This window comes from Pongo pygmaeus, chromosome 17 (genome assembly GCF_028885625.2).
Source record: "Pongo pygmaeus isolate AG05252 chromosome 17, NHGRI_mPonPyg2-v2.0_pri, whole genome shotgun sequence".
Lineage (NCBI taxonomy): Eukaryota > Metazoa > Chordata > Mammalia > Primates > Hominidae > Pongo > Pongo pygmaeus.
In genome coordinates, this window is record NC_072390.2 from 90,624,951 (window position 1) to 90,648,640 (window position 23,690).

At 42.2% G+C, this 23,690-nt stretch overlaps 1 protein-coding gene across 1 annotated transcript in view; it reads right to left on the minus strand.

Moving 5' to 3' along the window:
* Nucleotides 1-1,015: 1,015 nt before the first annotated feature.
* The window catches only part of SMIM21 (small integral membrane protein 21), a 28,432-nt gene continuing 5,757 nt past the window's right edge, over nt 1,016-23,690 (minus strand). Inside the window, 6 exon segments of the mRNA XM_054461407.2 lie at nt 1,016-1,049; nt 7,514-12,842; nt 16,721-16,820; nt 18,766-18,893; nt 19,582-19,687; nt 20,693-20,827. Coding sequence (XP_054317382.1) covers nt 19,583-19,687; nt 20,693-20,827 — 240 coding nt within the window. The 3' untranslated portion in view covers nt 1,016-1,049; nt 7,514-12,842; nt 16,721-16,820; nt 18,766-18,893; nt 19,582.

Sequence of the window (23,690 nt, forward strand, 5' to 3'; positions counted from 1 at the left end):
TTGAGAGCACGTGAAAGCTTTTCTTCGAGCAACTTCCACATCCCGGTTTTAGCATCCAGAATGGTTCTCACCTGAATTAATTATCATTGCGATGGCTGCCAAATGGCAATTTAAAAATTACATCATTTTTACTAATTTATTAGTTGGTTTTTCATTACTAGGAAGAGATTTACCTTTTCCCCATTTATGCATTCATGTATTTATATCCTTATGAACACCATGATTACTATTTAATCCACTGGGTTACAGTCTGCTTACTACCATTATTTATTTTGGCTTTCAAATCATCCCAGCCTTGGCCAAGTAATAACACCTTCAAGCTTACTGCTACGTCTTTTTGACATGTCCTTATCATTCTTTGTGCAATTTATTTCCTTCTTCCATAAAAATCGATTCTAAGCTCATCTTATGTTTTCCTACTCTGATTTGATATTAGCCATTGCTTCAAGGAATCTTTGTTGTTTTAGTGGAAAGTCATATTTAGAAACCAAGAACTGGGTGGCAGATATACTCATTGGTACTTGTAGGATTGCTGCTCAGACCTTTAAGGCTAGAAAATGTCTGTCTATAAGTATGAATAAATATGCATATGTACAATATAGATGTATACATACATTTATATTTCTTCCTATATCTACCTATCCATCCATCCACCTGCCCCCTCCCTTCCTCTCTCTCTCTCTTCATCCACCATTGGTCTATCTATCTATCTATCTATCTATCTATCTATCTATCTATCTATCTATCTATCATCTATCGATCTATCGACCTATCATCTATCACAAATGTACATCAATAATTCTAATTTGAATCTCACAACGCAGGTCTCTTATAGCTTTCTCCCTTTTCGTGTCTGTACCTTCTTTCTCCAACAGTCAGAACACAGGCTCCTATGATGTTTACACACACATGAAACATTGACATCTGTACTTATTCTGCATGGGGCCAGTCTCCCGCCCTGTCTACTGCTTCTGCACCCACCTGCCATTCTCCCAGGGGACATCCACTGCTGCTGGCCACTGCCTTCCACCTCCTGAGCCAGAAAGGCTCTTGTCCGAGAGTAAAGGAAGAGAGAGGTGAGAGTAGAGAGAGAGAGAGAAGAAAAGAAAAAAGTCAAGGAGGTAAGTGTCCTGAGAAATTTTAATCTCAATAGCCCCCATTTTCCAAATTAGTAATCAAGGTAAGTGAAAATAGCCTTTTTTATGCTACTGTTATTTCTCTCTGCTGTGGAAGAATCACCTATCTTATGACAGGTGCTGAAATATTTAATTTCTAAAAGAAGGTTCTCAATAGAAAGGTAGCCAGTGCTAAGCATAGTTGGTTTATTTGCGTCTGTGCCTGCGAGTGCCTGTGTGTGCCTTGAAAAATGGAAGCAGTAGGTGTTTAGACACCACAGCATCACTCTTCATGGTACATACTTCTTTAAATCCAGATTAAATATACAATTTGAAGCCTGACCTTTCTGAGTAATTAAAGATTTCTACTTTATGGTTTTTATAGACATGGTACGGTAGAGTCAAGATGAAGCCCTTTCATGATTAAGGTAGAGAATGCGTGGAGCCTTCTTGCTGCCCGGATTTTAAAGGGGCAAACCCTGGGTAGAATTCCATTCCATCTCTTTTGCTGCTGCTGCTGCTGCAGTGATGGTTTTGGTGTCCATGGTCAGAGTGGACCCAGTACTCTCTCCTGCTTACAGGAAGGAGACCACAGAGAGGAGCCCTGAGCAGTGGCTGGATTATAGAGTAAGTGGGAAATAAAGATGATTTGAGGCTCATGCATGGCATCTTGTAATGCACATGAGGATGGAGCAAGGTGCCAGGAGGGGTGGGGGTAAGACGGAGTCGTCCTTTCCTGGTGGGCATGCTACTGCCCTGACGTGCTTTCCAAGCTCACTGCCTCCTTGTCTCAGGATAAGTACGATAGGCGATGGTCTTCTTACTTTACCATTTGGAAAATGCCTGGGACTCCAGGCATAGCAACCTCCCTGGGGAGAGGACACACGTCGAATGCTGCCTACAGAGCTAGACTGGGTAAGTGTGGGTGAGCGTGGCCCCAACCACCTGTATTTCTCTCTCTGTAGCTTAGTTTCTGCATCAGTAAAATCCAAAGGTTGGATGAGACCATTGTGAGGGCCTGTCTAGCTTTGACATTCTAGGATTTTAGGTGCTGATGTGGATTCATGCTGATCAGTAGATTCCATCCAGGAGGAGGACTTTGAAAGGGGAGAGATGCAGGTTTACCTCTAAGGTGGAGAGGGAGGCGTTAGGAGTGAGCCAGCAGTGATTGTGTGTGTTTGAGGTTGCACAAGCATCAACAGCCCCAATTGCTTCAACCCAGTTCTGTTAATCACAAGCCCACCTGCCCTTGTCAGACACAGGCCACACTCATTTTCCTAGAAATATGGTGCTTTGCCTGTGCTTCCTGGCTGGGAAACCTGCCATGGTTGCTGCTACCCCCCTTTGGCAGCAAATCCTCAATGCAGAGCCACCAGGGTGCCCTCCACCTGCCATAGCAGTCCTGACAGCTGTCACCCTGGAGGAGGGGCAGCGAGGGGATCCCAGCTGCACAAAGCAGCATTTGAGCAGGTCAAGGTCTGCCCTTGGTGTGTCACTTTGGGCTTCTTTTGCTCTTGCCCTGTCGGGGTCTACTATTTTCCTCCCCCACGTAGTGTTCAAATGTTTCTTCACCTCTTCTGCACCAAACGAACACAACTCTCTCAGACCTAGAAATCAGTGGGTTGTCCAATAGTGTGAGGCACGGGTCGATGTGTTCCCTCCACTGTACGTATCTCCCTTTCACATCTGGCTGTGGAGTGCAAGGTGAAGCAGTTTTTAAGGACCTAATATCACTGCCTGTACACTTATAAGGCATCCTTATGCTGACAGGAGGCTTCTTTTAGGGATGGGGTGGCCCTAGCAGTCTTGGGAGAGACATGGGGACTATGTACCTAACTTTATTCCAAGGTCAGTGGAGGTTTGTAGGGCGCAATGTCCAGGATGCTCTAAAGAAACCACCAAGGCCTCAGTGGTTGAAACTCCCAAGGGCCCCTATGACTCAGGTGGCCACATGATTCTAGAATTCCTTTAACTGGGGATATCTTCCTCTTGGTGTTCATGAAAGGAGGACATCATATTCGAGGACCTCAGGTACCAAAGCTGGGGCATAAGGCGGGTGATTTAAAGCTGGCATCTGTCAGACCAAAGCCTATGATTGCAGTATTTATAATGACAAGGGCCACACTTGGAAAGGAAGCTGTGCATATGCTGGGGGAGACAAGCTCCACCACCCTCAGCAACTCACAAAGTGCACCCAAACCTAATGAACCCATGAGCTCAGACTATGATCTTCATTTTGTATTTCGAATGGCTCTGTTTGAAGGTGAAGCTTACTAACTCATCTTTCACAAACTACTGTTCTTCATAAGCCCAGCATTTCTTTGATCTGAGGATGAATGTACATTTTATGTTGATATTGCCTCCAAATCTCTTTTCTAGAACAGTCATTTAGGAAACAAGATTTGGTATCTAATAGAAAAATACAGGTAGTAAATGAAGTAAATAAGAGATAGACAATTTAGGACATAGTTGATCTGCATATAAACTGAAAGAAAAATGCTGAATCAAATGGCAGTTTGTCATAGTTTTGTTTTAAATTAAAATCATGTTCTTGAAAAGAGAGATGGTCAAGACTCCTGGGGTCCCATCTTGGGCTAAGTTGAGTTTCTACAGTTTCTCAAACTCCATTGTAGCATCTCAAGAACTTTTCACACTGAAAGGGATTGCCCTCAAGTCTCTCGTGCTTGAATACATTGATCCCTTTTCTGCTGGTGACCCTATTTGGTAGCATATTATTTTAAATATCTATTGCTATTAACATCAACTAATAGCTAATTACAAGAGAATTCCTATGGAAGTGCATAAGACAGTCATATGAATGCCAAATGAGTACATTAATAATTGGTGTTATCACAATGAATACAAAATGATTTCATAATGACTGGGAAGATAACATCTAATAAAAAAGGACTGCTTTTACTTTTATTCACTTGTCTCAGATTTAAAACTCATTCTTGGCCTCCATTCAGAAACCTGAGAGCTTTTCCCTGGAGGTTTCTCAGGAATCTATATATCCTCAGTCAAAATCTAAACAGTGTTACTCATCATCAAGTTAAACTTGAGGGTGAATGTCACTTGATTTCTCTTTACAAACGGCCCTAGAAACACTAGCTTATTGTCTTTGGTGAATTCAATTTGTTTATTTATTCACCCAATCAGCCTGTAAACATTCATTGAACATCTATGATGCCCCTGGCATTATGCTAGGTACAAGGACTGCAAAGAGAATAAGAGAGAACTCTTGTCATTGAGAAAAGTCAAATGGAAGGCGATATGCAAAAATATAATTACAATGATATGTTTCATGTGCTGTAATAAAGAGAAAGGGTGAAGTGTTGGGAGAGGAGAGAAGTAGCTATTACACTGTCAGGGGTTTTGTGGGGAGGTATCACAGAGAAGGAGACCTCTGAACTGGTCTTTAGTGCCCGGGTAGGATATTGGTAAGTTGATAATGGGTTGAGAGACAGGTCATTTCTAGTAGAAATCTCAGCAGAAGCAAAAGTAGAGAGGCATGAAATTATACAGCCATGCAACAGCCAAAGTCCTGAAACATAAAGGTAATGGGGAAATGTGGAAAGCATCCAGAGAAAAATGAGATGTTACATACTGGGGAACAATGATCCGAATGGCAGCTGACTGTTCATTAGAAGGAAGGAGACTAGAGGACAATAGAATGACTTCTTAACATGTGTAGAAAAAAATCTGTTAACCAGAATGGTATATCTAGCAAAGCTACCTGTCAAGATGAAGATGAAATGAAGATATTTCAGATAAACAAAAACTAAGAGAATTTGCTATCAACAGATTTGCCTTACAAGGACGATCATTCTTTATGCTGAAGTAAATGACACCAGATGAGAACTCAGATTTTCAGGAAGCAAGGAAGAGTGTAAGAAATGGTAAGTGTGGGTAAAAATATATGGAATGCATATTTAAGATATATACATGTACGTATATGTACACATATATGCTATATATACACATTTCTTAATTTCTGTAAGGCATATGGTATGTAAAGCAAAAATTCTACTGTTATATTGTGGTACTTATAATACGGACAGATGGATATTTGTGGAAACAATAGCACAAAGGATGACTAGGGCAATAAATGTAATTATATTGCTGTGAGCTTCCAATGTTTTACTTGCAGCAGTACAATATTACCTCTAATTAGATGGTGATAAGTTAAAGGTGCACTTGTAATCCCTAAAGCAACCTCTAAAAAATAATGCAAGAGGTATAGCTAAAATGCCCATGGAAAGATTAAAATGCAATACTAAAAATATTTTATTAACCCAACACAAGGCAGAGAAAGAAGAACAGAGGCACCAAAGAGATGGACAATAGAAATAATAAAACAGACAAAATGGTGCCCCTATGTTTAACTGTATGAATGGGGTGGTGAGTCTTCTCACTGTTTCTGAATTGCTTCATTATCCCCTAAATGTCTTCCCAGTCCTTTACTCATCTTTGTAACCAATTCCTTGCGTTCAATTTCCTGTGTTTTAAATAGTAGAGAGGTTTAATTTTTTTCTGTTTTGATCCTCACTGATATATATCAAATGCTAAGGGATTGTTTAACTGAATAATGCTGTGATTAGAAAATGGTACCTCATGCAGCCAGTAAAACTGATGTAGGACAATATAAAATGATCTGAAAAAGCATCCTGGGAACACTATAGCTAACAAAACTGTATGCTTGTTTGACAGTAACTTCTAGTATTTACCTACATATTAATATTAGTTAATTCTGAAGATTATGAGAAATTTTTGCGCTCATCTTTGAAATTTCTATGTATTTTTTTCTGTTGAAAATGAATTATGTTTGCAGTTAGAAAAATGAAATAAAAAGAAGAAATTGGTAAGGATTGTGCTCTAAGGCAATTGTAGTAGGGGTGAAGGAGAAAAGGTGAGGGTTGTGAGACATTTCCAAAGTAGAATTGAGGTGACTTGTGATCAACCGATCACAAAGACACAGCATCATGGAATTAAGGGAAATCCAAAGCTTGGAAACAGGATGACACATTCTCAGAGAGGAGGAGGTAGAGGTGCCTGAAAAGCAATGTCAAGTTTTGGTTCACGCTAGCTCCAAACTCAGTGCAGGCCTCCAGAGGCAGCCAGACCTAAGGTTCTGCCACTTTGAAAAGATGTCAGAACCAGAGACACAGATTTCAAAGCTATTAACATCTCGAAATAGTAATTAAAGTCGAAGGAATTAATGTGTTAACACAGGGAAAGGATGTGGCTTCAGAACAAAAGACCAGAAGAACCCCTTTATTTCATGGTAAAACGCCAAGATTTGAGGAGTGGGTGGAGGAGGAGAATCCATCCCCAAGAGATCGAAGTGAAATATTCAGAAAAACTGGAAGAAAGTCAGGAGATACTGATATCCTGGAAGCTAAGGGAAAAATGTTTCAAGAAGTAAGGGATTGTTAGCAATATCAAATGCTATAAAGAGATTGTTTAGTGCTCATATCCTTGGATTTGGCAACTAGGGAATTGCTGATTATTTAGTATAGAGCTATCTCAGCAGTGGTGTGAGCAGAAATTGACTTGTGATAGGGGCAAATGGGTTTCCATTTCTTTGCATATAGTTTTCTTTCTACAAGTGAGAGATAAAGATGGTCCTTATCCTGAGAGAGAGTTGGAGAAGAGAAATAGTTTTATGATTTGGGGCACTTATGTTTTATTTTTAAGAAGAGTTTTGAGTATGTTTACAGATGGGAGAGAAGAAGACAAATGAAACGGAAAGATTAAAGATATATGTGTGTGTCTATGTGTGTGCATGTGTGGGGAAAGGTTGTGGGGAGAGAGACTGAAAGAGTCAAAAGTAGCCTGGTCAGATTTGGAGAAGTACAGGGGTATCTTTTTCTCTAACAGAAGTGCAAAGATAGATTGGGCGGGCATAGAGAAATTCTAGAAACTTCTTATCTGATAGTCTGTATTACTTTGCTTCTACTAAGAATGATAGGTAGTGTGAGGTAGGATTTAGAAAGTGTCTTTGAAGGGCCATCAAATTTGGAGCTTATAAAGGGGAGATGATCCCAATTAGCCAAGTTTTGTGGCTTTTCTCAAATCATCGGGATCATAGTTAGATGCTTCCAGTATTACCTTTTTTTTTTTTTTTTTTTTTTTTTTTTTAGTGTCATAAACTGTCAGGACCTTAACAGGAAGGTGTGTGCCCTTGCATTCACTTTAGTTGTCTCAGTTTTGCCTTCCTGGTGGGTGACTCACAGAGTCACACATGGTAGGTAAGGTGTAGAGGTGGGGGGTTGGGGCTAAAGGAGGAGTGACAGCTTGTGAGGGGAATGATCTTGGTTGGGCCAGCTATTGGTCATGCTAGCCTTGGAAAATCCACCCTTTTTACTTACCCACTTGTTATTTCTTCATCTACTCACCAAATATTTGTTGAGAACCTTGGTTTCAGGTACTAGAAATAAAATTCTGAGCATAAGTGGCAAAGTCGCTGTTCTTGTGAAGTTTAAAATCTCATGGGGGAAGACAGACAAGCATCAAATAACCTCCGAGTACAGACCAACAGTGACATCAGCTACCTGCTGTGAAGAGGAAGGCCAGGTGCTCTGTGGGTGGCACATGGCCTGTTTTGAGCCCTCAAAAAAGGGGCTCGGATGTTGCCCAGGGCACAGCATCTTTTGGAGTTGCCCGGCTGTCTGTGGATGAAGGAAGGCCTCTGAGGACCTTAGTGGAGGCCCCCATGGCCCCCAGTGATTTTCAGATGACAAGTCTTTCATGTGTCAGGGCACATCCCCAAATCTGCAGAGCATTGAGCCCTTTTGCTCATTCGGCTGGTGGGAAGGCCAGCCTGAACCCTGCATGGTTGATTTTTTTTTTTTTTTTTTTTGAACACTGGGCAGCTGATTTATACTTTCACCCTTTGGCTGTTTCTGTGAAGGAGGAGTTTTAAACATATCCCCAGAATGGCCTCGTGGGTACACCATGGTTTCCTCCGAGAACACTCAGAGGGGTAGGAAAGGCAGAGGTGGGAAGCGTACACAGGCCACGAGCAGAAAAGGCAGAATATTCATTCCTAAGTTCGGTCTAAAGCCCATGGTTGACAACTTTCAAGAGATCTCATACTGTATGTTGTGCTGTTTTTGAAATGGGACTGAGAAGACCGAAAAGCAATCCTACAAAATGTTACCCGTGTTTATCTCAAGGGTGGGATCATCAGGGAGTTTCAGTTTCGTTGTTCTTAATTTCTTGCAAATACTCTATTTTCGTGTACTACTGTGGCAAGTAGAAGATAAACAGCAAACGTGATCTTTTCCAAGTGGCGTCTGTTTGGGAGCAGACATACCCTGAGGAGATGTTTCCCTGCCGGTAGCTTCTTTGAGGCGAGTTACTGTGAATCTCAACCGTGAAGCCCAGCTCAGGGTGTGGGGACAGCAGCCTCTGTGAATCTCAACCTCGAAGCCCAGCTCAGGGTGTGGGGACAGCAGCCTCCCCCAGTAAGAGCAGCGGGCGGCAGGGATGGAGAAGGCGCCTATGTCAAGAGATCCGAGGGGCTTCAGGGAACATTCGAGGGAGAAGGCAGTGAGGCTCAGCCGTGCACACTCTGAAGCCTCCACGTGTGTCAGGTAGTGGGGTGGGGTAGGGCAGGCCTTCCAAAATGACACTTTTGTTTTCAATTAAACATTATCTGCACTGTCCATGGGGCAGAGCTGTGATGCCCAGTGTGTGGATGGGGCTTGACTGTGAGGGCCTCAGACACCAAGCCTGCAGATTCCTGAAAAATCTCTGGTTCAAAATTACCAAAGCCTTCTGGGTCAGGCTCTGGAAGTCAGTCAGGCTCCGGAAGTCAAGTTCCGGAAGTCAGTAAGGCCTCGGAAGTCCAGTCCTGGAAATTGGCCTTGCAATCATTAGGTGGAGATATTCTTTGTTCTGTGCTCAGGTTTGTCATCCCTTAAATTCAAAGGAGGTAGAAGCTGCAAATACTTGTCAGAGTTTAGGTGTGATCAGAAAGGAATTTTAAGAAACAGTTATTATGTTTCAGACAGCAGCAGCCTCCCTCATGATGCGGGAAGGCAATGTGGGAGGGAAACCCTCTGGGGGCCTGATTCAGCTTGGCAAGTGTAAGAGAGCACCCGATGAACTTCTCGTAGGTATCCAGAAAAGAGCAGACCCAAATCCAGACAGAATCTTCTTTTCATGTTGGTGGATGGTTGTGGGGAGGAGTGGGCACATGCGTCCAGTCATAGGCATTTCAGAGATTAAAAATGCAGGAGCAGAGGAGGAAAATTGGAGAGATTTTAAACATCAGGAAATGTCTGCATGGGCTATTATATAGTCTTTGGAGGAGGTGGAGAGAGTCCCCGCGCGACCCCTTCGCTGCTACAAGCCAGTTTCATCGTAAAGGGACTTGATAGCAGCCAAGGGGAGGAGTATTTACAGGTCCCGCATTGGTCGAGAGGCGGAGGCCAGCAGGATGCAGCTTTCTTTCTGGGCCTTGCGTTTCACAGTGAGGATTTTAACACTAATCCTGGTAAAGCCTGCATATCAGCGGGGAGTCAGGGTAAAACAATCGAAAATGTGGCCCTTCCCGTTGAATAACCTGTGACCTCACAGCAATTGAACTATTGGCTGCCATCAGTGCAAGTTAATAACCTATTTTATAGAATGGAGCCTACAGACTCTGTTTTAAATGGCTGTGTTTTTTTTTTTCTTTCTTTCTTTCTTTCTTTTTTTTTTCTTGAACAACATTCCTGCAGAATTCCCTGGAGTGAGACTCAGGACAATATTAAATCCAATGAATCACGCAGCTTTCAGGAGGGCAGGGCAGCACGCTGCAGAGCAGCACTGAATGATGGCTCGGCCTGGCGTCCCTGGTGGCAGCAGTGGCCGCACCAGGCACCGTGTTCTCATTCAACAAAGACTCAGGTTAGTGAGCAAGATGCCTGTGCCAAATCTCCCTTCCCTCTTTTTCAAGTTTCTAGATGTGTAATTCTTTTTTGCAGCATTCAGTTCTGCAAGGAGCCTAGTGAATGCTTCCATCAGTGGACTATGCAAAGCATCTGGACAAGCAGTTGCCTCATGGTCTGTATACAATTCATTAATTTGAAAATTACTCCCCGTGACTGTACCTTGCTCTCAGGTCAGACTCAACTAACTCCAGGGAGTCTCATGGTCGGGGCAGGGTACACAGGCCTGGATGGGTTTACTTTGACTGTGCTGTGCTTGCCTGGGCCTGATCAACACCTACCCTCCAGCCCCTGGGGAATTCTGCTCTGCTCCTTACCACCTATTGGCTTGCTTGTGTGAGAGCCCTAAAGGCCATGCTCCCAAAAGTGGGCCTTGAAGACTGGGCTGGCCAAGGGGCCTGGTGCTCCAGAAACTTACTAGAGCACTCAGCTCCATCTACATCCTTTGGAGTGGTAAGTTGCTCATAGGACTTATGACTGTGCTCATTGGATGTAGTCAGAATGTCTAGTATGTCTGCCCAACTGGATGAGGACCCTGGGGGAAGGAACAGAAGCTTTAAGGCCTTGATACTCCCAGGATAGTTCAAACACAGGCAAGGCCAGCAGCATTGTTGCGGATTTGTTAGAATTGCACAATCTCTGGCCTCACCCAGACTTATGAATCAGAATCTGCATTTAACTAGGTGATTTCTGAGAAGTGCTGCTTTTTAAAACTCATCTAAGTTGGGCAGAGTTAAGCATCCCTGCCCCTGATTTGTAGTGTGTGGCTGCAGTGGGTGCATCCTTGCCTCGCCCTGGTTTGCCGACTTCCTATGGAGGGGATACGGCCTACACAGCCCATTTCTCAAATGCCCATTTCTCCAAACGCTCTCCCAGCTGTGACTCATTTGTGTGTCAGGTCTTCGAGTGATGACTCAATACTGAGAAACCCCTTCATGAAGTGTGTCCTTGTAGTCTGATGATGCCACATGCAGTGCTGATGGGACTGATTCATCAGTGATGTGGGGAGATTAATCCCACTCAGCCCTTTGTGGGAAGCACTCAAGTTGGCTTCACAGAGCTTTGTGTTGACAGAGCTAAGTCTCTCCTCTCCAAATGCCTGTTGGGAAGTGCAGGTAGCGCAGATGAAGCCTGGGTGTGTCCTCTGGGTGGGACTAGATCCTTCATGGGAGGACTGAGGAATGTGAACCTGGGGCCTGGATTGTCATCGGTGTCACTGCTTCTGAGTGCTTCCATTTCAGTGTACCCAGGATTCATCTCCTAGTCTGGCAGTGAAGGAGCCTGCCATGTTTTGGTTTGATGCCTTGCCACCTCTGCATGTGTGAAGAAGAGAACACTACAGTGACAAATAAGGTGAAAAATGGCTTCCAAGAACTTAATTCAAAGAAGGGTAACAGGTCCCCTTCCATAAGCTGGTTTCTCTGTGAACACCATCCATTCATTGTTGACTTCACTGGGTTCACGTGTGATGCAGGGCAATGGGATCTGGACATGACTGTGGGAGATGAAAGACAAAGACAGACTGTTCCAATGGTGACAAGAACTCTGTGTGTGTGTGTGTGTGTGTAAGAATAGTCTCCATTATAGTATTTTTCTCTGCGACACACATATGGAGGCTGTGGTGTAAGAGTTACACCTCTGTCATTCCTCCACTTTGTTCCAGGGAGCCCAGCCATCTGCACTCAGGTCCTCAGGTGGATTTGCCCTTCGGTCACCAGGCTGCACTGTGAGTTCTGAATCCCTGGCTCCCCAGCCGGACTCTTCAGTGCACAGCTGCCACAGGCAACCTGGACAAATCCAGCCAGGCGGACAGAGCAAGGCTCACCTCGTCAAGGACTTTGCAGCCGCCTTAACTTTGAGTCTCCTTGCTTCTGTCAGGAGGTGCCACAACCTTAGATGTAGCTCTTGTTGGTGTTAATTATTTCCTTTTCATTTCCAGCTGGCACAGAGCTTTAGCACCTTAAGTTGCTCAATTTGATCTCTGCACTCAGGAACAAGGTAATTAAGTCAGCCACAATATAAGAAAACTCATCTGCCTCGACTTGTTGCCCGTCTTCAGACAGTGCTCCATCCTAAATCATCTGATAATGTAAGAGGCTTGGTGCAGTTTTCTACTTGACTGAGGGTTAGTTCATTAGGTCACAATCAGTAATTGATTCTCAGTGTGTCTCTGCTGGTTTTATTACAGTAATGAGGACTGTCGTTTTTTTCATCTCCTCTAATACGTTACCCAAACCATCAGCTTCTCAGTTTGGTGTCAGGATGACTTTGACAGGTTGTTAGCAACTATATGATGTACAGAACATCACAGAAATATCTCAAACTGTGTTGCTGTGTACCACACAGAGCCTTAGGTGGTCCCGAAATAAGTGAAAGCACTTGCAAGGAAAAAGTTACAGCAGCAATTGAAAATATGACTACAGGCTTGATGTCCTAATGAAGAAGTTCTTTTCACTGTTGGATCTGTTTCGACTCGCAGGGCAGATTTCGCAGGGTTGGGTGGCATCTGCAGCTCTCCTCCGGAATATCCCTGAGCAGAAAAAGGAAGAGTGCCCCTCAAGAGCAAAGCAGACATTGTCACTGCAAAAAGTTACACGTTCTTCATTCTCTCTGTGGAGCTCCTTTTAAAAAGTGAGCAATAATCTGCTCTCTCTAAGCAATCTGATTTCCTCTTAATTTCTTTTTATCTTGAGCAGGGAAAATCCATGGTATGAAGGCTGTGAGAGAGAAACGTGGTGTCATTTATTCTGCTTCTGCTGTGTTCCTGGATGACTTCAAACGTAGAAAGCTGCAAGAGACAAAAGGGGGAAAAAGCATTTTTTTTTTGATAGATATAATCAAAATATTACAATAAAATTGACCATTTGTTTTTATCTAATGAACACATTTTAAAATTTAATTTTTTCCCCCAAGATTTTGGAGTGTTTGGAGGCTAAAGATTATACTCACCAGAGCAAGTACTATTTGATGGTAACAGGAATTTTGAGTTCAGAATAGCTAGGAAGCCTGGAATAATTCTCTGAGAATGAAACACCAAAGGCCACAAAGACAGTCATGTAGGATGCACTGGCTTCTCGAAGCCCTTACTAGCCTTGCATAAAGGATGATAGATAGAAGTTGAGTATATGTGAACTCTGAAATAAACTCTTTCTGAACCTTTTCAAAAAGAAGCAGCACCAGAATAGTAGACCAGTCATAATGTTCCCCTGAAAACCAGAAGCCATGAGACCACTGGGCAAAGAACAAAGAGCTCAGGGGTTTGGCCTGACAGCCTCAAGAATGTTCTTTGTTACATGGTGGACACGGCTAACCGTTTTGCTGTCTAACTCATGAATGATGATCCTTGGTAGATGAGACTGTGAGATGTGTCCAAAGTTAGATTCACAGGCATTGAGAAAAACATTTCTCCTACCCTGAGATTGCAGTGGAGGGACAGAGGCCTGGAGACAGCTCAGGGTGGCTTTGCCTCACTGACATTGTGGGTGACATCGTTAGCCAGCTCCAGCGCGCTGGCATGGCATCCAGAACTGCCAATTTAGCCCATGTTTGCAGCCTGAGATTATGAAAAGCTTTTATCAACACTAAAAATAATATTTAGCAAGCCTCATCGATCCTTCTTTAAATAAAGCACCTATTTTAGGTGAGGTTAGAAATTTTATTCATAGGATTAATTTCATCCCAGAAACTGCTATGCAGTGTCTGACAAAAGATCTTTTTATAAATTCAACGTTGGAAAATAAGTCATAATCCCATCTGCTCCCTTCATTTCTCTCTACTCTATAGGAGGCATGCAGCAATACAAGGTCTCCTGCAGGCCGAGACAGGTAGAACAGATATTAATAAATCACCAGCAAATATATAGATGAAGGTGACAGTGGCTATAAGAAATCAAATCATTACACTTGTTCTGCTGCTACACACTGAGGGACTAGTTCTTGGCATAGAACATGGACCCCAGAATATCTAAATTTCCAAATGTCCCCCAAGACTTCCTGAGTTTCCAGGATCAACACTGTTCTGACCTCTGACCTTCAACAGATGAAGCCCAAATTCTCCAACAGAGGGCAAGTACATGTGAAAACAAACAAGGTTTAGAAAGATTCTCAATCTCTGTATTCTGAGTTTTCACAATAGTTGAGTGTGGGCAACCTTGTTAAAAATAAAAAAAGAAGGAAAGAAAGGAAGGAAGAAAATACTGGTGAATTTAAAGCAGACCCTTAAATAAAACAATCAATTGCTATATAAAACCTGAGTTGAGCAAGATTTCTATTTGCCAGTCCTTAATTAGGTTTTGAAAGAAAGGGAATCCCTCCACCAAGTACTAAGAATATTTTGCTGCCTGCTGCTTTTTCTGGCAGAATCTTCCTGGTTTATGGAAAGAGTGCTATTCTGACATTGGATGCTGCTGAGAACTGGGCAACAGTCTTAGTGAGGTGACCATCATCTGAGGAGGTATGAGGTTTGGAAGCATCACTGGGCCCTGGAAACATAGGCTCCCATGTTGCTCTGACATGAAACATTGACCAAATGTCTTGGCCTCCCTGTGCCTTGAGTCACAGTAAAGCTAGTCTCCTGACGATAGTGATGAGTATTGCATGTGGGTCCCAGAGGCCAGGCTGTGAGTGCTGAGTCTCAGGAAGACTCCCCATAGGTTTACAGAACCCCCACTCCTAGTAAAATACTTGATCGAACACACTTGCTGGATTTCTCTGATCAGTATCCATTTTTCTTTCTCCTTCCCCTTCCCCTAGTCTCATTGCTGTTCATTGTACCTTGAATTTCCCCTTGCCTGTATTTTCATTCAAATCCAAACTCTTATTTGAATCCAATGCAGTCTGACCTTTGGGTCTATATATAGCCTCTTGTCTGTGAACTTTTGGTACAAATGCATCCTCTCCTCTTCTTGGACTTCCTGTGTTCTGATTATGAGACACTCAAAAACATGCCGGCAGTCGCTGAGGTCCAGGCTCCAGGCCTCCACACTGATGCTCCTGAGCTCCCCCTACCTGGGTGTTCCTTGGGCATCCCAAGGATGCTTCCTGAAGAAAGTCTAAGGTGGAATCCAACAGTCCCTCTCCTAGAGACGCTTCCTTTACTCCCCATTTGAGCCTCCAGAGCCCTAGCCCATGCCAGATGTTCAGCTGCCAACCTTTCTGTCTCCGCACTAAACCCAGTCCATCTCCAGGCTTTACTACTGTGAATTCTAAATGTCTTTGATTTTGTCTGCTTTTATTTTCTCCTGATCACCCCCTGTGAAATTACCTACCTAAACCCGTGGTCTCTGGCTTGTATCTGGAGAAGACACATAACTATCATCCTGCCTCTAATCTTGCCTCCTTCAGTAACCTCCCATTTTGCTTCTGAACTCTTCTTTCCAGAGCAGAGATCCAATGTCTGTACTTAAACCCTTTAATGATTCCCATTGCTCTTAGGATGAAACAGGACACATAAGGCCATTCGTGGTCTGGTATGATCTGCTTCCCTCCAAATCAATTTCTCAGCATCCCTTGCCTCTCTTCTCCACTTCCCCCACCTTGCAATTTTCATTCCAGCCAGACCGAACAGGTTCTATGTCCCAGTCTCTAGAATATGACTGGTGCCTCTTGTCTCAGGATCTCTGTATAAGGGCCATCCTTGCTTGACTTAGGATGCCTTCCTTCTCCTAAGTCTCATGAGTGCAAACACCTTGTCTACTTCAACACATGATCTGCGTTGCCTAGAACAGGGATGAATAAATTGTAGACACCTCAAATATGTTTAATAAATTAATCAAATAAATGACATATAGGCATTCAAATGAGTGCTGTGCCCTTCATAGTATTTATCTTAGAAAACAATAGCAAAAACAAAAAAACAAAGAACAACTATTTATTTTGCAAAGAAACAAACTCCTGATTTGTACTTGCTTAGGATGATGATGCCTAGGAGTCTCTCTCTCTCTCTCTCTCTCTCTCTCATTCTCGTGCGCACGCGCGCGCACACACACACAGAGTCATTATCTAGCATGGCTATCCATGTTGTTTCCCAAGATGAGTTCCAAGTTACTATAGATTATAGACATAAAATTTATTATCAAAGGATAAAAATAAATATTTTTTGTCCCCAAGGAAATGTAAAGAATGTGCCTTGGTCGCAAAAAGTGTTTTCATGTAAATGCAAAATTACTCCTCTATTTATTGTGCACTTACTACATGCCAAGTACTGTGCTAGGGACTGGAACTGCACTAAAGAATAAAAAATAACTCCTGCCCCATTGACTGCTGTAAAGATGCCTCAACATGCCTGCCGGGTTCCTACTTGAGAGGAACCCACTCCACATATCAGAGGAGGAAGGAAGAGGGAGGAGCACTGGGGGAGGGGAAAGATGGGTCAAGGAGAAGAGAGCCCTGAATTACCTCTGAGGCCCAGGGGCTTTCTGGAGAACTACAGTGGCTAAGGAGAATGTATTCAGTTGCCTTCCCTGTGGTAGGAATGGAAAACCTCCTCCAACTCATCTGCATCATCCAAACCCTCAGCTCTCACTAAGAATGGAGGATGTTTTTTACTGTTGTTTTGTATCTGTTTTTGAAGAGAGAATAAGAGGATCGGGGAGAGTGGGCATTTGGCAAACAAAAACCTGGTGGTCTGATGCTTCACCCTGGGTGGTTTTGGACCTTTTGAACGTACCACATAATTGGCTTTGGTATTTTGCGTTTCTCTCTCAGGGATGAGTGACACGAGCAAAAAAGAGCGGGAAAGTTCATCTTGGTTTTTGAATTCTGAGAGCCTAGAATTCAGAGAACACAAAATATTCAGTTTATAAAATGTGTTTGTAAGAATGGCTGACAATTAACAGTCATGCACCCGATCCTGACAAGATCAAGATTCCCTGGGACTTTCAGATAGGGAAAGAGGAGTGCACAAATACTCCCTCTTCTGTTAGTGGGTTCCTAATGGAAGAGACACTGAGCTCTGTCATCCTTCTCCTGCACCATGAACACCTCATACGGAGCTAACAAAAACACCAGAAAGGATTGGGGAATCTGGGCATAGAGAGAGACCCCTTTGCCACGTAAGTCTCCATGGAAGCACCAAGAGCCCACAGTGACAGTGGATATAGGGATCTCAAGCAGAGGGGACTTAACAGCTGCCTGGAGTTTCCCATAGCCAAGCAGTGATCAGCAGTGGCAGAACAATTCTCTGTGTTCTCTGTGTGGAGATGGGTGAGAGCTTGCAGAGCAAGAGTGGGGCTAAAGGGTCCCTGATCCAGTGACTGGCTCCCCAGCCAGAGGGAGAGGTCTCTGCTGCTGGGAGTCTCTGCTGATGTCAGAATGGATGGCCCCGACTTGTGACAACATCTGTGGTCCTGGGGAAGATGAGCATCCCGACTTGCCTGGGAGTGTGCTCCCACCACCAGGCGGAACCAGCATGTGAGATGATAGTGAAGCTCTTAGCTGCACACAAAACAAACGTCCTTACTCACAGAGATCACCGCCACTAACAACTCTGAGGGTTCTTTTCTTCAGTGGACACACACAGACTCAACTAAAATTATATAAGATGTATCTAATCATCCATCAATCATCTGCTTATTTATCTATAATATCTATCATTTGTCTACAACTTTATTCACTTGAGGTAGCAAAGACATCTCTTCATCTACGTACAGCTCTGTCTCATTCTCTTTAGTAGCTACATAATATTCAGCTTAATGGTGGCACTACAATTTATTTAACCATTCCCCTATTGATGGAAATTTGGTTGTTTACAGATTTTAATGAGAAGATGGCATTCCATTTTATGAACTTATCATAATTCATGAAAGCATCTCTTACTGGTAGATATTAGGCTGCAGGCGATGTTTACTGTTACAGTACTCAATCAAAATCCCTGTACATATACCTTTATAATGTTTTTATTTTATTTTCTGTTAGATCCATAAAAGTGAAATGGCATGGCCAAAGGGTATGCAAATATATTTTATTAGATAATTCCAAATTGCCCCCAAAATGTTTGTAGCAGTTGGTTGTTCCTGCCAACAATTATGAAGCTGCCTATTTTTTCACAGCCTCGACAGCAATCAATGTTAATGATATATGACATGTTGACAATCAGATTTGGCAAAAACTATTTTGTTGTTATTCACTTCCTTATTCCTTTTATCAATACAGTGGTTGAGCATCTTTTCACAGATTTATTTGCTGTGTGTACTTCTTTTTTGCCTATACATATTCTTTATCGCTTTAGGGTATTGTCTGTCATTTTCTTCCAATAAGTTGGATTTCTCTGAATATGGGATATTAATAGTCAGTTGTAAATGTTTTCCCTCCCTTGTTTGTCACTTAAGTTTTAATTTTGTTTAGTCTGGTTTTTATTGGGAAAAAGTTTATAAAATTTGGTAAGTCCCTTCTTTCCTTTTGTTTACTCTCACTGCAAGGCTACAGAAATGTTCCCCCATCTTTTCTTCCAGTATTCTTTGGATTTTATTTTTACATTTAGGTCTTTGATTTAACATACATGTATTTTTGTTGATAATATAAGGTAGGGATCTTCATCTCACTTTTTCCAAATGCGTAGTCAGTTGTTCTCATTCAACATATTTAAAAAACTATACTTTTTGCTAATTTTAAATGCTGATTTTATCATAGATTAGAGAGCCTTGTGTACTTAACTTGGTGTCTGTGCTGCTTTTTTTGTTCCATTGGTGGATTTGTCTGGTGTCGAACACTTACTTATATTTTCATCATCCTTGCTGTAAGTTGGGAGGCTTTTCAACCCCTGGAGTTTCTGGGAGGCAGAAACGACATGTTGGTTCTTCTGTTCCACAGAGGACAGAGCACACTGCTGAACACAGAGCTTCCTTTAGGAGAAAATTTGGATTTTCACACATTCAGGAAGAAATTATTAAACTAAATAGCTAAAACCCAAGGTAATAAAATCACTGTTAATGGGCAGGAAGGCCTCCCCAGAATTTAAATTCTTCTTGGTGCTCCTCCTGTGCATTTACATGCAGATAGCATCCTCCCAGGGCAGGGAGAAGCACCTCTAGGAGAGCCTTAGTTTACCTTCCAGCTTCTAGGGTGCACGGCCTTTCCAGTTACCATCTCAAGCAAGGGAGCACCTGCCTCAGGAAGGGCAGCTCCCGTTAAATCTTCAGATGTTAAAGGGCAGTGGGAAATGTCACATTCTCCCAGCAAGAGAGTAGAGAGAATGGGTAGGTGTAAATCTCAGGCAGCTGATTGTTGGAATCCATAAGCCCTACCTTGTAAATAATTCACTTCAGTGCAGAAAATCTGCATATGAGCATGAAATGTCATTTATAACTCATAGGATATTGGCTTGGCTGGGAACAACTTTCCAGCCGACTCATTAAGTGCTGCTAAGGAAGAGAGAATATAGCTGATGTAGAATAAACTCCCTATAGTAAGCCTGTGACTGTACAGACTAGTTAGCAGTATTCAAACTGAAAATAAAACTCAAGACTATGCCTGCGTAATCACTCAACTCTCCGTAAGCTCAGTGGCTCTCCAGGGTTAGCTTGGCTCTACCTCATTTCCCAAGGTGCTTCCAGGCCTGCCCTTCACTGAAACCCGGAGCAGACCAGCAGAAATGTTGGCCGCGGCGCTTTCTCGTGAAGTGATGCGTGCTTACTGGCTGCAAAGAGAATATATAATGTTCCAATTAAGAACTTATCGCCCTGAAATTCTGGAATCTCACATAGATGACTTGTGGAGAAACAAGATGGTCTTTGTAATGAGCTCCTTTTCTCTCTTTATTAAATATTGATTGACTATGGAAGAAATTCAATTTCCAAATAGAGTTTAAGTCTTATTCCTAGGGTATTTGGTAGTAAGTTTTTTATTTTTTTTGTTTGCTTGTTTCAGTTTTGATATGAGGACTGTGAACATCTCCAGAACAGGAGACATTTGGAAGAGCTTGTGCCCACTGGTATCTGAAACTTGGCTGCTCATGTGAGTGGGTGCTTTATTTTTATTTTTATTTTTCCGAGTGAGGCTGGGTATGTTGAAAACACAAAAAGCCTACAGTGGGAGAAAGAAGGAGTTTTTTACCTGTGGAAGGAAAAATAAAATTAATATGCCTTCCAGTTTAAATATAAGCCTCTGAAAACGTTTCCAGCCAATTGTACACCTATCTGTTGGTACACAGAGACCTTAACTAAGCACAACTGGAATCACTCTAGAAAAAAACTCAAAGAAGGGCTGAGATTTCTTGGCCTTCTTCCCAAGAGAGTTATTTACTAAAAGACCAGGAGGGATTCATTATGAAATGGTTTACCTATTAGAAGGTCCCACGTCACTGGCTCTCAGAGGTGATTAGAGATTTGCAGGCTCTCACTGACGAAACGCTCATCCTGTCTCAAGGAGCGACCTCAGATAGAAGGAAGTCGCTGCAGTATACATGGTTCACTCTGTCTATCTATGTGGCCCTGTGCTCTCTCACGGATGGATATTAATTTCATCTGGCCTAATTTCCTTTTTACAAAGTAATTTGATAGCTACCCAGCATGCGCACTCTCCTAGGTGTCTACAGATTGATTGCTTGATGAATGTTCTATTTTTTTTTTTAACTGTTAAGGTTATCGTTTACCCACTTTCAAAATATGTAGTATTTTTTTTAACTGCTAAGGTTATCATTTACCTCTTTTCGAAATATGCTGTTTGCCCTTTTCCAGTCTTCAGAAACCCCTTGTATCCTGCTATGATTCTTCAGCAACACCGTCACATGGAAAAGAACCAACAATGTGAAGAAACGAATATGGTGTTCATTTTCAAACTGAAAAAGGAAATAATTACAGTTACTATTTACAGTGTTTGGCTTTTCAAGCTTCATGCTACAAGCAGCTAACTCTGTCAAACAATTAATTTTGTTTAAAATAAATAGGTTTATGTATTTAAGGTCATGTTTCAGAAGTAAAACCTGAACTATGGTTTTTATTGAGTTATAAAATTAGTTGGGGAAAAGGTAATGCATCTAAAACAACTCTTGAGATCTGCCGTGTGGAATTTTAAGTATCAATGTAAATTAAAAGCAGATTCACAGAGAATTCTACGAAACCAAGTTCCCTATTAAGTTGAGGGTGCCAGATTGGATCATTTCTCAGGTTTCTCATGGCTTTTAAATACAATAAGTAAAAACCCAGTGAATTATCAAAGAGATCTGTGACTGGTATGACTTTAGTGTTCCAGTGTGATTTGAGCATATACATCACTGACTGATTTTTTTTAGTGGTCAAAAATACAATTGACAATGTGCCAACAAAATTTTTCTCAAATCATGCCATATATCATTGGTTTAGCAGAGGTTACAATTCATAGCAATAAGTTTTGTGCCTTTTATTCTGAATTTCACAGTCTTTTAAGAAAGCATCTTGACTGATAATTGGCTGAAAGACCATAAACAAAATCAATGAAAATTAATATCAGTGAAAACAAATCCAGTCAAGGTGGTGGCCATTGGAATAACAGGAGCCCTGAAGTTAAGTTTTATTTAGCATTCTTCTTCTTTCTCACAAAGAAAAACAATAAACACATAGCAAATTAAATATATGATCCCCAAACCAACTATATCCAAAAATTCTTGGCTAAAAACTTGTAGATATACTTTCAAGAAGTGGAAAAATGGAAGAAAATGATTTCCTTAAGCTAACAAATGAGAAACTAGCTAATATGGGGCCTTATCCTTTCTGTGGCTGGTGGCTCTCTCTGGTTGCAGATTGTGTGCACGGGGAAGGACAATGCCTCTTTCGTGTTATGAGGGGACATGAGCCACTGTGGGAAGGAGAGAACTCAGTATTACCTGCTGTTAACTAGATGAAGCAAAAGTTGTTTTAATTAGGGTGGTTCTCCCAGTTCCCTTCCCCCAATCCCAGCATCCATCTACTGGTAAAATAGGGCTAGGCACCATTGAAGAATGTAGGATGGAGCTTCCCATAAGCTGAAAGTAGTCAAACTTAGGATAAGGGATTGACTGATGATGGGAGAAACTGGACTCGCCTTGCTGCTGGAGTATTGCATTGAGAGAGAGCAGGTACTTAGCCACCCTTCTGTTTCAAAGCTGGAACTACTTGGGTTGTATCATGTTTGCATTTTAATAGTCTACCAGCTAATAAGCCTCTAGCCTTGAAGAAGTCAAGAAGGAAAAGGAGAAAGGTGGGACTTCTTAATGCTGCTAAAGTCTCTATTCCAGTTATAAAGAGGTGGAATTGGTGGATTTAATTATTGTTGAAATATATGTCATTGCATCTTCACTACAAAATCAGGGTCTCTGTCTCTCTTTTTTAAAATTTAAAGTGGTTTTCAACATGCAACAATCATTAGAGAGCAACTCTGTGCATCATTTGGAGACAGTAAGGATCTTTAAATAATTTCGTTTGAATAAAATATACTTAGATCTGTACTGCTTGATTAAATGATGTTTTAATATTGCAAAAGGGCCATCAGGAGGCATTTGCTTGAGTGGAAACCTGGGCGCTTCCTCACTGGGCTGAGGAGTAAGTGATTAAAGAAAGTCACTGGAGTATTGGGTCTCAATTCTTTCTTTACTTCTATGCTTGTCCTACGTTTGAAGCCAAGGAGTTGCTTGGGGATATCATCCGGGCATTAACACAATAAAACCAAGTTGGAGATGATGGAGCAAAAAGAAATATTGGGAGCTTTCCTGGGCCCTTTTTCCAGGATCTTCCAGTTTTAGGATCCTCTGGCCCTGCCTGGAGATCCACTGGTCTGGGGATCCACAGGTATTTGTGATATTCCACAAATGCCACCACTGCTAGTAGTGAGAGAGAAGTACTTCCACAGGAAAACTAGAAGCCAGTGAGCCATTCTTAATGGGAATCCTAAGAGCATGAACAATATTCTTCTCCTAATTAGGATTTCATAACGTGTGAAGTGCATGGAGGCACCTGGACTTCTCTAGAGTCTGAATTTGGAGATTATTTTGTTCTATTTGGGTTGATCGTGAAGCAGTTTTCCTGTAAATGTGACTAACTTAAGTAAGACAAATACAAAACAAAAACCAGCTTTAGGTCCCATGAGGAACTTCCAGAAATATCTAAAGTCTGTAGTCACTAAAGAACAAGTATAATTCCTGATGGCAATGCTTCCTACAGCATTCTGTGTAAACCTGGAACCCCAAGATATTAACAGGTTATTTTTAAGAAAGGAGGTTTTATTAATTTGGGAAACACTTGATAAAATGAAGTGCACAGGGACAGTATTTTGGGGGCAGTGAAACCAAATCCATTCCCCTCTATGATTCTGAGCTGCAGGCTCTCCTATGGCTCCCACCATGAGATATGGGTCCGGCTGGCAGGACCTCTGCTATAGCCACAAGTCAGGAGTGGAGGGAGCTGAGGAGGTAGCGTGTGCAAGGTCTCTGTGGTCAGGGAGGGTCAGAAAAAATGGAAGATCTCATCCTAGTGTTTCTCTCACGTGGAGCTCTGTGGGGTCAGGGTGGGGAGCATGACAAGAATATCAAAATAGTGTAAGATACCCAAGAACTTTGGGACTAGATGCCCAACTTCCATGTGTAGCTTGGGGAAGGCTGCAGGCCTGTAGGAGAAGACTTTGTTCAACTCAGCTCCATGTCCAGAAGAAAGTAAAATTGTAAGATGAGTGGGACTGTTTCACATTTTTAC